The sequence below is a fragment of the Prionailurus bengalensis genome, chromosome A1 (assembly GCF_016509475.1).
Source record: "Prionailurus bengalensis isolate Pbe53 chromosome A1, Fcat_Pben_1.1_paternal_pri, whole genome shotgun sequence".
Classification (NCBI taxonomy): Eukaryota; Metazoa; Chordata; class Mammalia; order Carnivora; family Felidae; genus Prionailurus; species Prionailurus bengalensis.
The window spans coordinates 117,741,156-117,758,244 of NC_057343.1; the positions used below are offsets into that span (position 1 = coordinate 117,741,156).

At 40.4% G+C, this 17,089-nt stretch overlaps 2 protein-coding genes across 2 annotated transcripts; both read left to right on the plus strand.

Moving 5' to 3' along the window:
• Nucleotides 1-1,005: 1,005 nt before the first annotated feature.
• PCDHB14 (protocadherin beta 14) lies at nt 1,006-4,804 on the plus strand. The gene has a single exon (XM_043589659.1). It carries the CDS (start codon nt 1,839-1,841, stop codon nt 4,233-4,235), a length of 2,397 nt encoding a protein of 798 aa, XP_043445594.1. The 5' UTR covers nt 1,006-1,838; the 3' UTR covers nt 4,236-4,804.
• Nucleotides 4,805-10,688: 5,884 nt separating this feature from the next.
• LOC122488402 (protocadherin beta-18-like) lies at nt 10,689-16,620 on the plus strand. The gene has a single exon (XM_043589720.1). The coding sequence runs from the start codon at nt 12,235-12,237 to the stop codon at nt 14,620-14,622; it is 2,388 nt and encodes a 795-aa protein (XP_043445655.1). The 5' UTR covers nt 10,689-12,234; the 3' UTR covers nt 14,623-16,620.
• Nucleotides 16,621-17,089: the final 469 nt, after the last annotated feature.

Here is a 17,089-nt window from a genome sequence, read left to right on the forward strand (position 1 = left end):
ACTAATCCCACCCATGAGAGCTCCAACCTAATGACCAAATCACCTCCCAATGGCCTTACCTCTCCAAATAACATCATACTGGGGATTAGGTTTAAACATGTGAATTTGGGGGAACAAAAACATTTAGTATCAGTTTCCTTTATATTTTAAATATAATTTATTATCAAGCTAACAAACAGTGTATACAGTGTGCTCTTGGTTTGCGGGGGTTGGGGGGTAGATTCCCATGATTCATCGCTTACATACAACACCCAGTGCTCCCCCCAGTCTCATTTTTAAATTATCCCCTTCTATGGTTTAAAGTTCAGGGCATAACTTCTTTCTGTTCTTCAAAAGGTCTGCCGGAAACACTCCTTCTCCTGGCTAGCTCCTTCAGATCACAACTTATAGTTTACTACCTTAGGAAAGCTTTCACTGATGTTCAAAAATCTGGGCTAGATTTTATTTTTTAGTAGGTACTTAACTAGCACTTACTAGCAATTTTGTAAATATTAATTCATTTGATTCCTACTATAATAATCCTAGGAGGTAAATACCATTATCACCCCTATTTTACAGGTAAGGAAACAGAGGTACATTACTTGTCTAAGACTGAAGATATTGAATGGTAGAAGTAGGATTCAAATGTAAATATTTTGGTTCCAGAATCTATGTTCATATGCTATGCTGCCTCCTAGGTACAAGATGGCACTTCTAGGTATTTCTTTATTACTCTTTACCTATGAATACATTGTGAAATATTTTAATAATGTGTCTGCCAAATTTTCAGCCAGTGAACTCCATAAAGACAAGGACTAAATCTATTTTATTTATTCCACATTCTTACATGCAAATTAAATTTTTTAAAATGTTTATTTATTTATTTTGAGAAAGAGAAACAGAGCACAGGCAGGGGAGGGGCAGAGAGAGAGGGAGAGGAAGAATCCTGAGAAGGCTCTACACTGTCAGTGCAGAGCCCAATGTGGGGGCTGGATCCTGCAAATGGTGAGATCATGACCTGAGCTGAAATCAAGAGCTGGAGGCTTAAGTGACTGAGTCACCCAGGTGCCCCCACATGTATATTTTTAAAATATGTGAGAAAAAGGTAATGACATTACTAACTATAGTTAACTGAATTCAAAAGTATTTACAAGAGTAAAGGAGATAATATATTTGAAATTCTCAAGAAATGGCCTAAATAAAATATTATTTCTTCAATTCAGGACATCTTTCTTCCCAACCTCCCTTCAGTTCAAGACATTTTAATAGAGTCTTCTTGTCAGCATTCAAAACAGCACTAATTAAATGCCCTGTATAGACTTTGTTTGGATCGTGATTCAAACAAACCAACAGTAAAAAACATTTTGGAGAAAAATGAGGAATACCAAACACAGACTGAGTATAAAGTATATCAAGGAATTATTGCTAAATTTGCTGGTTTTAATAGTGGTATCGTATTTATATTTTAAAGCCTTTATCTATTAGAGATACTTGGTGAAGTATTTAGAGGTAAAGATATATGATGTCTGGGATTTGCTTTAAAATACTCCAGAGGTATTCATGAATTAATTTGTTGAAAGAAAACAAAATTTTTTTTAAAATTCATGGAAACACATGGTGGCGCTGTAGGATAAGATGAAATCAGTGCATGGACAACACTGTGGGCTCCATTATTCAGGGAACAGAGAACATCCAAGCCACTGAGAAGTGAGGGAGTAAAGGAGCTTCATCTACTAAAGCTGCTGGAGGACTATATACTCTCGGGGGGGGGGGGATCTTATTTTTTAAAATTCAGCTTCAGCTTCCAAAATTAGGGCTGAACTTAAATTTTTCTACAAAAGAGGTTGCTGGAAGGAGCCATGGAGATCAAAGGGGTGCTCGCTCTGCAGAAAAGGCAAGTCCTGATTCTCTTTGTTTTGCTGGGATTATCTCAGGCGGGTCCTGAATCGGTGCGATATTCAGTGGCAGAGGAAACAGAAGTTGGTTCTTTTGTGGCAAATCTTGCAAGGGATCTAGGGCTTGGGGTGGAGGAGCTGTCCTCATGGGAGGCCCGGGTAGTGTCTGATGATAATGAAAAGCACTTACAACTTGATTTACTGACGGGGGATTTGCTCCTAAATGAGAAACTGGACCGAGAAGAGCTCTGTGGCTTCACCGAGCCGTGTGTGCTACACTTTCAGATGGTATTGGAAAATCCTTTAGAGTTTTTTCGGGGTGAGCTGCATGTCAAAGACATAAATGATCACTCCCCTATGTTTCTGGACAAGGAAATACTTACTAAAATATCAGAAAGTACCAGTAGTGGAACCACATTCCTAATGGAGAGTGCCCAAGATTTGGATGTAGGAACCAACAGTCTCCAAAACTACACACTTAGCCCTAATTCTCATTTCTACATTAAAATTCGAGACAGTGGTGATGGAAAGATATACCCAGAACTGGTCCTGGACAGAGCATTAGATCATGAGGAGGAGCCTGAGCTCACATTAACACTCATAGCACTGGATGGTGGATCTCCACCCAGGACTGGAACAACTTTGGTTCTCATCAAGGTCTTGGACATCAATGACAATGCCCCTGAGTTTGCTCAGAGGCTCTATGAAGTACATGTCCTGGAGGACACACCTGCTGGCTCCTGGATTATCACCATTTCTGCTAAGGATATGGATTCAGGAAATTATGGGAAAATATCATACACATTTTTGCATGCATCAGAAGATATTCGTAAAACATTTGAAATCAATCCAATATCTGGGGAGGTTCACTTGAGATCATGCCTGGATTTTGAAGTAATACAGTTCTACACTATAAATATTCAGGCAACAGATGGTGGGGGTCTTTCAGAAGAATGCAGTCTTCTGGTTAAAGTAGTGGATATAAATGATAATCCACCAGAAGTGACCATCTCATCATTTACAAAGACAGTTCCAGAGAACGCCTCAGAGACTCTGGTTGCTCTTTTCAGCGTCCGAGACCAAGACGCTGGGGACAATGGGAGGATGGTTTGCTCTATTCAAGACGAGCTCCCTTTTTTTCTGAAACCAACCTTCAAGAACTTTTTCACTCTAGTTTCGGAAAAAGCACTGGACAGAGAGACAAGATCTGAGTACAACATCACCATCACCGTCACCGACTTGGGGACCCCCAGGCTGAAAACGCAGCACAACATAACCGTGACGGTCTCCGACGTCAACGACAACGCCCCCGCCTTCAGCCAAACCACCTACACCCTGCGCGTCCGCGAGAACAACAGCCCCGCCCTGCACATCGGCAGCGTGAGCGCCACGGACAGGGACTCGGGCGCCAACGCGCAGGTCACCTACTCGCTGCTGCCGCCCGCGGACCCGCAGCTGCCCCTGGCCTCCCTGGTGTCCATCAACGCGGACAACGGGCAGCTGTTCGCGCTCAGGTCCCTGGATTACGAGGCGCTGCAGGCGTTCGAGTTCGGCGTGCGCGCGGCCGACCGCGGCTCGCCCGCGCTCAGCAGCCAGGCGCGGGTGCGCGTGCTGGTGCTGGACGACAACGACAACGCGCCCTTCGTGCTGTACCCGCCGCAGAACGGCTCTGCGCCCTGCACCGAGCTGGTGCCCAGGGCGGCCGAGGCGGGCTACCTGGTGACCAAGGTGGTGGCGGTGGACGGCGACTCGGGCCAGAACGCCTGGCTGTCGTACCAGCTGCTCAAGGCCACGGAGCCCGGGCTGTTCGGCGTGTGGGCGCACAACGGCGAGGTGCGCACGGCCCGGCTGCTGAGCGAGCGCGACGCCGTCAAGCACAGGCTGGTGGTGCTGGTCAAGGACAATGGCGAGCCGCCGCGCTCGGCCAGCGTCACGCTGCACGTGCTGCTGGTGGACGGCTTCTCGCAGCCCTACCTGCCGCTCCCGGAGGTGGCGGCGGCCGAGGCGCGGGCCGACCCGCTCACCGTCTACTTGGTCGTCGCCTTGGCGTCCGTGTCGTCGCTCTTCCTGTTCTCGGTGCTGGTGTTCGTGGCGGTGCGGCTGTGCAGGCGGAGCCGGGCGGCGTCTGCGGGTCGCTGCTCGGGGCCCGAGGGCCACTTTCCGGGCCACCTGGTGGACGTCAGCGGCACGGGGACCTTGTCGCAGAGCTACCAGTATGAGGTGTGTCTGACGGGAGACTCGGGGACCAATGAGTTTAAATTTCTGAAGCCAATTATCCCCAGCCTTCCAGTCCCTGACACTGGTAGGAATATAGGGGGAAATGAGAACTTTAGGAATAGCTTTGGATTCAACATTCAATAAAATTACTTTAAACTTTGAATCTTTTGTTATTCTTGACAATCTGTGGATACTTTTTGCCAGTCTATAATGAATATTAGGCTGTACTATAGTTGCATGCACTATCACTTCTTGCGCTCTCCTTATAGTTGCTTTGAAAATCTTTATTAGTGGTCATAATGAAATGGAAATATAATCTGTGTTTTCTGTTTTTTTACACTTATTTGGTCATAAATATTATATTAACAGAGTTATTAGTAATTTTTTGTTTTGATAATGGTGTTATTTTGCAAGATAATGTTACTAATTATTTGGAGGTACAAACTGATGTATTAAGAGTGAATGCCCCTATATATGTGATTGACTACTAGACATTACATTAAATCATAAAGAAAAAATAAAAAGTGCTGTTGGATCTGGGTGGAAGCATATTGGATTTTATTGCACTATTCACTTTGCAAAGTTTCATCATAAAGTTTAAAAAATGATACTCCTCCATATTCAGTACCTAGGATACCTTATTTGCTTGCTTTTTGTAGCGTTTTTCAAGAATTCACTTTATGACAAAATAAAAGTGACCACATTGAAAATTATTGATTTCTTAAGTAAGTTTCCTTTGTTGTTCTTGTTAAGCTGTTGTGGGGAAGGAGCCTTACAATGCTGTGGGCCTTGATGTCACTGTTTTGTTTTCTTAAATACCATGTTTGCTAGTTTAAATTTATTTTTTATAGTTTATGATTTAACTAGAATGTAGGTCATGGTATCATCCTGGGTAGGATAATAACTCTCCTTCAGAAGAGTACAGATAGAAACTTCTTAAGAAATTGAAATGAAAATTCAAACTGTTAAAGAAATGAATGAGGTTCGCTTTTCTATTGATTTGTAAGAGTAAATATAAAAAATCTTACATACTTTGTGGTCTCTCTCAGATATCCACAAAGAAGGAATGCGTCTGTATTTATGGTTTATAGATATCTCATGGTATTACAGATTATGTCTCTAATATAGGTAGACAATTTAATGGAAGATTATAGGTAGAGATTTTCATAGCTATAATGCAATGTGGATATAGAGCTAGTGTACCTTACATTTTTGAAATTTCTCTCTTAAAATTAGATAGTATAGACTAGATGGTCTAATAAAATGGAATTTGACATTGTGAAATGGGTGAAACAAATACCAATTTCCTTAGGAATTTTTTTCTTTCCTTCATTAAATTTTTACTTATTTTGTGTTGCAATAGGTATTTACTAGTTGTGAGAATTTCATATAAATAGATATTTAAGCAGTAAAATCTTGAAAAACAATGTTTGGGCCCTCTTAATCCCTCAGACTCATAAAAAGTAAATCTTATGCTTCTTACACACTAATAAGAATAGATAAGAACAGAATAACCTATTTGAATAATGTGGGAACAAATTTGTAGACTACCAGATAGAATAGAAGAGAATAGAATCCAGGGTCAGATCCTTTTATATGAGAACTTGGTCTCTTTTTTAATTCCAAGATTTTTTATTTAAATTCAAGTTAGTTAACATATACTGTAGTATTGGTTTCAGGAGTAGAATTTAGTAATTCATCACTTACATGTTGTTACCCACTACTCATCCCAACAAGTGGCCTCCTTAATGCCCATTGCCCATTTAGCCCTTATCCTCACCCACCTCCCCTCCAGCAACCTTCATCAGTTTGTTCTCTATATTTAAGAGTCTTTTATGGTTTGCCTCCCTCTCTGTTTTTATCTTATTTTTCCTTTCCTTCCCCTATGTTCATCAGTTTTTCTTAAATTCCACATGTGAGTGAAATCATAGTATTTTTCTTTCTGTGACTGACTTATTTTGCTTAGCATAATACACTCTAGCTCCATCCACATCTTTGCAAATGGCAAGATTTTATTCTTTTGATAGTTGTGTAATATTGCACATCTTCTTTATCCATTCATAAGTCAATGGACATTTGGGCTCTTTCCATAATTTGGCTATTGTTCATAGTGCTGCTATAAACATTGGGGTGTATGTGCTCCTTTGGATCAGTAGTTTTGTATCCTTTGGATAAATACCTAGCAGTGCAATTGCTGAGTTATAGGGTAGTTCTATCTTTAATTTTCTGAGGAACCCTCACACTATTTTCTAGAGTAGCTGTACCAGGTCATGTTCCCACCAACATTGTAAGAGGGTTCCCTTTTCTCTCTATCCTTGCCAACTTTTATTGTTTCCTGAGTTGTTATTTTAGCCATTCTGACAGATGGGAGGTAGTATCTCATTGCAGTTTTGACTTGTATTTCCCAGATGATGAGTCATGTTGACCATCTTTTCATGTGTCTTAGCTATTTGTCTTATTTGGAGAAATGTCTGTTCATGTCTTCTGTTAATTCTTAACTGGATTATTTATTTTTGGCCATGTTGAGTTTGATTAAGAGAACTTGGTTGTAGTAGGGGAGGTGTTAAAATCACTAGGAGGTAGGAGCAAGTCCTATTACTTAGAAAATGTTATTGGGAAAATTGGGTCACTATATAAAGAAAATCCTGATCTCATGCCATATAAGAATAAACTTTATATGGATCTAAGAGGTGAATTTAAAGTATTTTAATTGAGAAAATGTAATAAATCTAGGTAAAAATATATTTATGACCATACTATTAGTTTGAATTTCTTAAACAAGGCTTTAAAAGTACAAAATAAAGATGAAAGTTGACAAATATTTCTATCTCAGAACTAGAGGACAGCATAGGCAAGATAAAAGACAGGTAGAAGCTACTTGCAGCAGTTTACCTGAGAAGGATTAATATTCAGATTATTCAAATAATTGTTGCAGATAAGCAAAAATCAGAAAGTCGAGAGACAATAAGATTTTTTAAAGGATAAAGGGAAAAGAAATTTTAAAAAGGGAAACCTAAGTCTGAAAAGAACTTGAAATGATGCTTGACCTCAGTTGGTGAAAAAACATACTACAATAAGACACTAGTTTACACCCATTGCATGCGTAAAAATGAGAAATTTGCATAATATCAAGTGGAACAACAGGAAATCACATGTACAGCCCACTTTGAGAGATTTTCATAGGACTTAATGAAATTTAGAATGAATATACCCTCTGATTCAGGAATTCTACTTCGGGTAAATAAGACAGAAAATTCTTTCATTTTTAATTGAAGTATAGTTGACACACAATGTTATAAGTTTAAGAGGTATAAGCCAGAAAATTTCTTTCACGGCTTCACAAATGATATATATAAGAATGTTCATCTTGGGAATCAATACCAAGAATAGGAGTCAATCCTACATATCCATCAGTGAAACAACTGATAAATGAAATGTGGAAAAGGTTTCTGAAGGATATTTTATTTTTTATTTTATTAGTTTTTTTAGTGTTTATTTTATTTTTCAGAGAGAGAGAGAGAGAGAGAGAGAGAGAGAGAGAGAGACAGAGCGTGAGCGGGAGAGGGGCAGAGAGAGAGGGAAACACAAAATCTGAAACAGGCTTCCAGGCTCTGAGTTGTCAGCACAGAGCCTGATGCAGGGCTCGAACCCACGAACTGCGAGATCATGACCTGAGCTGAAGTTGGACGCTTAACCGAATGAGCCACCCAGCCACCCCTAAATCCCAAATACTTTAAAGTTTATTTTTATTTATTTATTTTGAGAGAAACAGAGGCAGCATGAGTCAGGGAGGGGCAGAGAGAGAATCCCAAGCAGGTTCTGAGTTGCCAATGCAGGCCTTGACGTGGGGCTTATCTCATGAACCATGAGATCATTACCTGTGCCAAAATCAAGAGTCAGACACTTAACTGACTGAGCCACCGAGGCACCCCCCCCCCCAGATATTTTGAAAGGAAGAAAGATACTGAAGTTTATGGCACAGTGCCATACGTATCTATGTAATACATAATATCTTATATATTTATAAATATATAAATAAGCATATTGGAGGGAGAGAAATAAGGAAGAAATGCAGGAAATAAGATGTGTTTAAAGCAGAATAAGGGACACAGAAGTGGGAGATATACCAATGTCAATGACAGAGAATGTGTCTTCCAAGAGATTGTTTTAATTGATTGCAGCATTATAGAGTTGATTTAGTATTGATTAGTTGAAGTTGGTAAAAAATGCATATTATTTCTCTATCTTCCTGAGGTCAATTGCCCATGCTCTAGGAAGCTAAGAGTTGTAACTTTGAGACATAATAATATCCTTGAGACTTATTTTTCATAAGGATGGTATAGATTATGTAGACCAATGCTTCCACTGAAAAAAATTAGCTAATAAGACACTAATATATTATCAGGTCACAATTAATGTCTAAGGGTAATCCAAGGAGATAAATGAACCTAAAAACTACCTTTTCCCTGGAATCTATAGAATCCTGGAAAGTGTGAACCCCTATTTTGATGGTTTTTATAATAAGGGAGGAAATCAAAGCATAACAAAGTGAGAAGTTTATAGAATAGCTCTGCATTAATAAAAATGGATCCCTAAGAGATATACCTTTGAGATGAAAGTAAACTGGAAATGGGCAAGTCCTTGTGTGGAAATTCAGCTCTGAACTTGTTAGTGGTTGTTGACAAGTAGTGCTTCCAGATCCTGATGGAACCAAAAGCAGACCTTCCATGTAAGAAAGCTCATCCTAAGGCTAAAAACATTCATATAAATAAGTTTTCCATTCTTAACTTGAACAAAGATAACTGCATACACAAGGAAACATGACACCATGAGTGAGAGCCAGCAGAAAAAAAACAGAACACAGAAGTATACCTCAAACATTTTGATTAGCAGACATAATCTAATAATATACTGAACACTTAAAGGTTATACTTGAAGATGTATAGGGAATAAGAAATGTGACAGATTATTAAAGAACCAAATAGAAATCCTAGATCTGAAATATATAACCAAAATTTAAATTCAATCAAAACTGAACAAAAGGTTTATTAGGAAAGTAGGTATTACCAGACGAATAATTTAAGAAGTGAAAGATAGGTCAGAACATAATTTATCTAGCATATAGCTCAGAGAGTTCAGAAGATGAAAAATATGGAGGATATGGTTAGAAACATAGGACAGACTAAAAAGGTTTAAGATAGGATCAGAAGCAATATTTGAAAAATATTGTAGGGATGTCTGGCTGGTTCATTGGTGGAGCACATGACTCTTAGGGTTGTGAATTCAAGCCCCACGTTGGGTGTGGAGCCCACATAAAAAATTTATATATATTATATATATAATATATATTATATAGAGATTGCATAAATTAAAAAAATATATAAAAATGAAAACGCATAGGGAAAAGACATGTAATCTTTAAATACATGGCAGTTAGGCAGACAGCTATGTTCCATGTTGACAATCTCTAAACTGTGGCCCTGAAAACTAAAAGTAAGATATCTTCAATATGCTGAAAGAGATTAGCAAATCTTCCTGCCTTAACACATAAGTCTTTGCACATAAGAGTCATCAAATGAGAGAATCAAATGAGAGAGATCGGTTTGGGTTTAAATTAAACAAGATGGGGGGGCACCTGGGTGGCTCAGTCGGTTGGCCGAGGGACTACTGATTTCAGCTCAGGTCATGATATCCTGGCTTGTGAATTCAAGACCCACCCTCAAGCCCCTAGTTAGACTCTGGACTCCGCACACTGTCCCGGAGCCTGCCTGGGGTTCTATCACTAACTCTTTCTCTGCCCCTCTCCTGCTTGAACTCTCTCTCTCTCTCAAAATAAATAAACTAAAAAATTAAACAAGATCATAGGAGAGAGGTGGTGTAAAGACATTTGATTTCTCAAATATAACTTCTTACAGTTTTCCTCTGTCCATTCCTTGCCACAATTTCAAGTCCAGGAGTCTGACCTCTCTTCTAGCCTTCTTCGTTTCTGGTGACATTCACTTCTAGTCTAGTCTTAGTCACCCAAGATCATGGTCACTTTCTGGAGATGGTAGTCTCTCAGAGCTACATCATCTCTGAAATCACAAAATCAAGCACACTCCTAATGTACAGCTTACATTCTTTAAGGGCTGCAATCACTATTTATACCAATAAACCCCAAATTAGCTTCTGCCCCTCAAACGTCTCTTCTCAACTTTATTTATATAATGTAAGATCATTTATAGAACTATTTATATGGGATGCTCTATGGATAATTCAAACTCAACATGTTTTAAATTAAAATTTTTCCTTCCTCAAATGTAAACATTACCTCCAACTCTATACCTGTTCCTTTCTTCTCCTCTTCCTGTTTTTTTCTATCAGTTAATAGCACCGACATTCACTCCATTCCCTAAACCTGAAAAAAGGTACATTTACTTCACTTTTTATCAGACCTCCTCCATGTTTAAATCTGTCACACATCCTGTAAAGTTATCATTTTTTAAAATGCTTATTTTTGAGAGAGGGAGGGGGCAGACAGAGAGGGAGACAGAAGATCCGAAGCAGGCTCTGCACTGGGCTCAAACTCCGGAACCATGGGATCATGACCTGAGCCGAAGTTGGATGCTTAACCGACTGAGCCATCCAGGTGTCCCTTGTCATCTTTTTAATACAATCTTATTATTGCATTTCTAGTTGAGGTTAATATCATCTCCTTTTATATTTAAAAGCCTTTAAAACATTGCATTTCCACTGATGTAGAGTCCAAATGCCTTGGCAGGGCTTACAAAATATTTGCTTATCTCTCCAGTCTCAGTTCTCATTTCTTTCCTCTTGCTCTATGGCTCAGCCATATTGATCCTATTTTAGTTATTCCAAAACAGTTCTGTCATCTCAGATTTGTACAAGTGTTTTTTTGAATTGTCTGGAAATTTTACTTAACCCCCAATTTTTGTTCCAAGAAAGTGTTTCGTGTATTTCCAAATTCTGGTCAGATGACCCTTATCTATGTCGTTAACAATAGCATATGAACTTTTGCTATCATGGTATTCATTATGTTCTATTTTTAAATGTGTAATCACTTTTCTGCCTCCATCTTTCAGGACAGGAACTATGTCTGTCTGCTTACCACTGTATCGCTAATACTCACTACTATTCCTAGCACAAGTTATATGCTCAATAAATATTTGCTCGACAAAGTAATGAATGGATGAGTAAAATATTTATAATTATGCCTCTGGAAGGCCTGGGTCTACAAAATAGGTTTATTTTCCACAACTAAACTTGGATCTAGTTTGTTCAACTTTTTAATGTCAGAAACTCGACATACTTACTTTATTAACTACTGTTGAGCATTTACTTTCTACTGCTGACAGGTAAGTCTCCTACAGAGTATCCCTAAGTAAATAGTACCATTTACCAAACCTGAAATGCCCAGCCTCCCCAAAGCAACTATTTGCATATATCAGGTTCAGTTACAAATGCATGATCTTATTGTCTTTTCTAAGAGACTTTGCTGATAGCTAAAGAAGACTGAAGCCTCTGGTTCCCCTTTCCTTTCCAATTTTCCTGGGAACATTCTGCTTACAAAATCAATTACATGAATCCACTTAACTATTTGTAGTTATTTTATACATTGTCTTCAAAGAGAGATCATAACTTACTTGAATTGGGGGCTATATCTTACATATGATTTTTGTATTCACCCAGCTCTTAACAGATTGTGGTTTATTCTGTTAAAGACTGAATGGTAATAGCATCGCATATCACAAAGAATGCAACTCAGAAAATAAGAATACAGGAGAAAGTGTAATTTAAATTAATCAATACAGAAGATAAATTAATATTTTGTCTCACACTTACTTGACTGTTTAAAACCTGAAAATCTGCAGTCGCGTGGTGGCGCTGCAGGATAAGATGGGGACTTTTCTGTATCATCAAATGCTCTGGTCTCCATTAGTCAGTGGAACTGAGAGCACAGGAGAAGCAGGAAGGGGGAAAAGAGGATTTCAAGAGAAAGCTAAGGAACCAACAACACCTTCGTGGCAGGATTACAAGTCCACAGATTACCAATGGTCCAGGCTGATAGATGAGAGGAGCAATTTAGGAGCTGTTTGCGACTGAGTTGAAACATTTCTGCAGAAAGACGTTTGGCTAAGGAGCCATGGAGTCAGGAGAGAGGTGCCCTCAGCAGATAAGGCAAGTGCTGCTTTTCTTTGTTTTCCTAGGAGGGTCTTTGGTGTGTTCAGAGCCCTGGCGCTATTCTGTATCAGAGGAAATGGAAATTGGCTCCTTTATAGCCAATGTGGTGAAAGATACAGGTTTGGGTGTTGAAGACTTGGTTGCACGGGGGGCAAGAGTCATCTTTGATGACCATAAACCATATTTACAGTTGGATCAGCAGACTGGCAACTTGCTCTTAAATGAACAACTGGACCGGGAGGCACTTTGCCATCTCACAGAACCATGTATATTGCATTTCCAGGTATTATTTGAAAATCCTTTACAGTTTTTTCGGGCTGAGCTTTGGGTCAATGACATAAATGATCATACCCCTGCATTCCTAGACAAACATATACTTCTGAAAATCTCAGAAGGTACTGCTCCAGGAGCCTCATTTCCAATGGACAGTGCCCAGGACTTGGATGTAGGAAAGAATGGTGTCCAAAACTACACATTAAGCCCCAATCCTTATTTCCATCTTAAATTACAAGACAGTGATGATGGAAGAAAATACCCAGAGCTGTTCCTGGACCAATCTCTGGATCGAGAAAAGGAATCTGAGTTTACATTAATTGTAACAGCTTTGGATGGCGGGTCCCCGTCCAGGTCTGGAACTACACTTGTTCGTATTTTGGTCTTCGATATCAATGACAATGCTCCAGAGTTTGAGAGGTCTGTCTATGAGGTTCAGGTACCAGAAAACAGCCCTCTGGACTCCTTGGTCGTTAGGGTGTCTGCTACAGATTTGGACGCGGGAATATATGGAGAACTATCATACTCATTTTCCCATGTCTCCAGAGACATACGGAAAACATTTGAAATCCATCCAATTTCTGGTGAAATCCGCTTAAAAGCGCTTCTGGATTTTGAATTAATTCAGTCATTTACAATAAATATTCAGGCAACAGATGGTGGTAGCCTTTCGGGAAAATCAGCAGTTTTAGTTCAGGTTGTGGATGTGAATGACAACCCACCAGAAATAGTCATGACATCTCTTACCAGCCCCATACCAGAAAATTCGTCGCCTGAGATGGTGGTCGCTATTTTCAGTGTAAGAGACCAAGATTCTGGGGACAACGGGAGGATGGTGTGCTCAATTCAGGACGATCTCCCCTTTCTCCTGAAGCCTACCTTCAAGAATTTCTACACTCTGGTAGCAGGACTTCCACTGGACAGAGAAAGCCAGGCCGAGTACAACATCACCATCACCGTCACCGACTTGGGGACCCCCAGGCTGAAAACGCAGCACAACATAACCGTGACGGTCTCCGACGTCAACGACAACGCCCCCGCCTTCAGCCAAACCACCTACACCCTGCGCGTCCGCGAAAACAACAGCCCCGCCCTGCACATCGGCAGCGTGAGCGCCACGGACAGGGACTCGGGCGCCAACGCGCAGGTCACCTACTCGCTGCTGCCGCCCGCGGACCCGCAGCTGCCCCTGGCCTCCCTGGTGTCCATCAACGCGGACAACGGGCAGCTGTTCGCGCTCAGGTCCCTGGATTACGAGGCGCTGCAGGCGTTCGAGTTCGGCGTGCGCGCGGCCGACCGCGGCTCGCCCGCGCTCAGCAGCCAGGCGCGGGTGCGCGTGCTGGTGCTGGACGACAACGACAACGCGCCCTTCGTGCTGTACCCGCCGCAGAACGGCTCTGCGCCCTGCACCGAGCTGGTGCCCAGGGCGGCCGAGGCGGGCTACCTGGTGACCAAGGTGGTGGCGGTGGACGGCGACTCGGGCCAGAACGCCTGGCTGTCGTACCAGCTGCTCAAGGCCACGGAGCCCGCGCTGTTCGGCGTGTGGGCGCACAACGGCGAGGTGCGCACGGCCCGGCTGCTGAGCGAGCGCGACGCCGTCAAGCACAGGCTGGTGGTGCTGGTCAGGGACAATGGCGAGCCGCCGCGCTCGGCCAGCGTCACGCTGCACGTGCTGCTGGTGGACGGCTTCTCGCAGCCCTACCTGCCGCTCCCGGAGGTGGCGGCGGCCGAGGCGCGGGCCGACCCGCTCACCGTCTACTTGGTCGTCGCCTTGGCGTCCGTGTCGTCTCTCTTCCTGTTCTCGGTGCTGGTGTTCGTGGCGGTGCGGCTGTGCAGGCGGAGCCGGGCGGCGTCTGCGGGTCGCTGCTCGGGGCCCGAGGGCCACTTTCCGGGCCACCTGGTGGACGTCAGCGGCGCGGGGACGCTGTCCCAGAGCTACCAGTATGAGGTGTGTCTGCGGGGAGGATCGGGGACCAGTGAATTCAAGTTCCTTAAACCCGCTATCCCCAACGTCTCTCCCCCAGAAGGTAAAATGGAGGAAAGCCACACCTTTCTGAATGGCTTTGAGTTCATTTAGGGATTTGATTACTCTGCCGAACTTTTAGAGTGAGTGCTATTTCTTTGTAAAATATGTTCATTGTAATGTAAAAGTCTTTGTTTTGGGTAACTTCATTTTACTTAAGAGTTTCCAGAAGTTTTGATGAATTTTCTGCTATCTACTTTTTAAATAGCAACTGTGGAAAACTAAGGGAGCTAGGATTTGCTTAGACTTTCTTCCAAAATGCAACCTCAAGTAATTTATTCAAATATACAGCATTTTCCCTTCAAGCTTAATGGTACACTGGGTTCAGTCATATTCTCTGGGTGTCTAAGCTGTAGATCCTCTCACTGAAACTGTTTTTATATGTTTGATAGAGGAAAGTGCATGATATAAATAAAAACCATGCATGGTTTCCGAGATGTTATCTTATTTAGATTTTTTTAAAAAACCATAATCAATTTTGCCAATCTTTCCAACCAAATATTTGAGTAATTTTTCTGCATTTAGGTATTTTTCTTTGTAAACACTTTGGAACTGTATATATTGCTGGAAGATGTATTAAAATAAAATTTAATCTTGTTTGGATTCAGATACATATCCAGCCCACACTTCTTGTCTGAGAACTTCCTGGGACTTCCCAAGGCAGGTAATCACTGTTGAGATGTTTATTATACTTTTCTTTACCTCTCTTGGCCATTTTTGATTAGCCTAGTAATAGACTCCTGATTAAAGTAGGCATAGTCACATTCTCCAAGCCTCTAAATTTCTACTTATGATGTAGTTTATTTATTTTTTTCTTGATTGCTTGTAACTAGGAAATAAATATTAAGTATGGGCTGAGGTAGCTATGTTATACTTGTGTAAGCTGGCAGCACAGAGTGGCATGTAGAGAGGAAAGAAAGAAAGGAGGACTGGAAGGAAAATGAGAAGGAATAAGGGAGTGGTGGAGGCAGAAGCCTAAGAAACAGAAGAGACTAAGAGCCATTTGATTCTAGGCATGTTAGTTCCTGATTCCAGTGTTCCTAAGTCCCTAATGTCTAATTGTCCTTCACATTTGCAGTGAAACTCCAGTTCCCTAATAATAAAACTCCTTTATTTAACGCATCTTGGGGAGAAGGCATTTGTTGAAACCAAACTCTTTTGGAATGATACATGCAATTTTGAGTATTCAATTAGACTACCATAAACTCTGGTCTTTTACTGCAGGTTTTTAATATTAACTTAATCAATGAATGGGATAAAAATGTACAAGCTTAGAGATAACTAATCTGTACTAGAGAGTTTTGTTACAAAACTTAATTTTGTAAATTTATAAGATCTTTCAACTTAAACATGTTATAAAATGTTTTATGGAATATTTTGTTAACAGGTATCCCTCCTTTTTTAAAATGTGCTTCAGGATTAGTTTTAAAAAGTAACATTGAATTTGTTATTGTTTGGATATCTATACATCAAACCTTCCTTAGCATCTCTTTTAAAAATAACTAAGTTCAATGCGAACAGAATTATTTTATCATTTAATGTAAAATCTTCAGGATCTATAAATAATCCCATTTATAAATAATATGGGGTAATTCATGATTTTATTAGTAGTAATTTGATTGATGCTAGTCTATTACTAGAACTTTCATGAAAAACATTTCAAGCTTTCTACCAAGTATATGGGCTTAAAATGTTCTTCTCAGAAGAGAAAATAATGAGAAAATTTATCTGAGAGATGACAAATGGGAATGAAAAACTAATTTTGATCTATTTACTGATACAGGTACCAGCATCTACCTATTAATATTTTTTAAAGTGCATGGACATTAAGGGCACATTTTCTTGGACTTTTGATTCTATAATAAAGAGTTTGATGCATGACCAACATCTTTCTATGAGGAAAATTGTCAGATTTTAATTGTTACCAGCATGTTCTCACATTTTGGATTTACATAATCAAATTTGTTTTGCTGTGTAGAGGAAAACATTATAAAATAGAATGTCAATTTGAGTTATTTGTACCTTAATAGAATTAAACTAATATGCAACACAGTTTTTACACTTGGCCCATGCTGTTTTCCCAGTTAGCCACGTATTAGTGTACCAGAGTACATGATAGTATCTATTTAAAAGTTATTAAAATTTAGGCTAAAGTTTGATGCAACTGGGGAGACACAGATCCCCTACCACAAGATGTTTTTCCCATTGCTAGGACTCTGAAGTCATGCCAGGGTGCCAGGATCCCAAGCTATTCAGAGACATGTGAGCTGCTTGCTAAAAATGAGTTGTGATCTTCCTTATTTGATATAAGTTTTACCTGCTTTCAGATGCATCCAACTTATTTTCTTCTGCACTTTATTTATTGGTTTAAGTTCAGCCCTTTATTTTTATGATCTTCACCATGCTATTTTTCAAGATCTCAGTGAATCTCTGCTTCAACATGTGTCTTGATTTTAGGAATAAATGTAGATATCTTGACAAATTGTTTTGGACAATGGAACAAATCAATACAGTATGCTCA